General features: G+C 42.4%; 1 protein-coding gene across 1 annotated transcript in view; it reads left to right on the top strand.

Moving 5' to 3' along the window:
• Window positions 1-525, top strand: part of LOC107577472 (pappalysin-1-like) — a gene marked incomplete at its 3' end in the record, with an annotated part of 3,082 nt that extends 2,557 nt beyond the window's left edge. Inside the window, exons 2-3 of the mRNA XM_016263541.1 lie at window positions 58-193; window positions 312-525. Coding sequence (XP_016119027.1) covers window positions 58-193; window positions 312-525 — 350 coding nt within the window. The remainder of the gene's footprint in view (window positions 1-57; window positions 194-311) is intronic.
• Between the last annotated feature and the right edge of the window lie 218 nt (window positions 526-743).

Raw genomic sequence — 743 nt, 5'->3', positions numbered from 1 at the left:
CAACAGTATAGAAGAAGACTTATGCGTAAATGTAAGACTAGCTCATTTTTCCTGCAGGCGTATTTCTCACATCCTATGGTTGCTGCAGCCGTTATCATCCATTTAGCTGCAGACGGAACCAGCTTCATCGACCAAGCCCAGTGTAACATCACAGTCCAACTGATTGACACCAAAGAGGGCGTCCACAGCTTAGGTGAGAGCTTGTGACATTGCACAGTTTTCTATAACTATCGACTTTGATTCTAATATTGGCAATTGCCTAAATACTGATTACTGTCATATGTGTTAATTCCTTCCCCTGAAATGTTTAGGCGACTGGCGTTTGAGCTGCCGCACCAATCCGCTAGTCATCCCAGTGAGTCATGACTTGAGCATGGCCTTCTACCACACCAAAGCCATTCTCCTCATGTTCCGCTCCGATCTTGTGGCCATCTCTGGCATCGGCCTGCGTTCCTTCCAGTTCTTTGACCCAATCACCATCAGCGGCTGTCAGAGCAATGAAATATACAACCCCATGGGCCAAAGGTGAGAAGTCAGGCATAGAGTAAAACAATTGGCTTCATGGTCCTTATGAGATGTCACTCCTGCTATATCCACGCAGTTCATGATAAAGAATAAAATTAAGAATTTTTGAAAATTTTAGCTTGAGTAATGAACTTGATTTTGAATGTTAAAGGGGTTTTACAAAGAAACTAATTATCCTTGATCTTTTGAGTAATATGAACACATACTGTAGCATTCAA

The sequence above is a fragment of the Sinocyclocheilus grahami genome, unplaced genomic scaffold (genome assembly GCF_001515645.1).
Source record: "Sinocyclocheilus grahami isolate Dianchi unplaced genomic scaffold, SAMN03320097.WGS_v1.1 scaffold6163.1, whole genome shotgun sequence".
Classification (NCBI taxonomy): Eukaryota; Metazoa; Chordata; class Actinopteri; order Cypriniformes; family Cyprinidae; genus Sinocyclocheilus; species Sinocyclocheilus grahami.
This window is presented reverse-complemented; position numbering and strand designations above follow the sequence as displayed.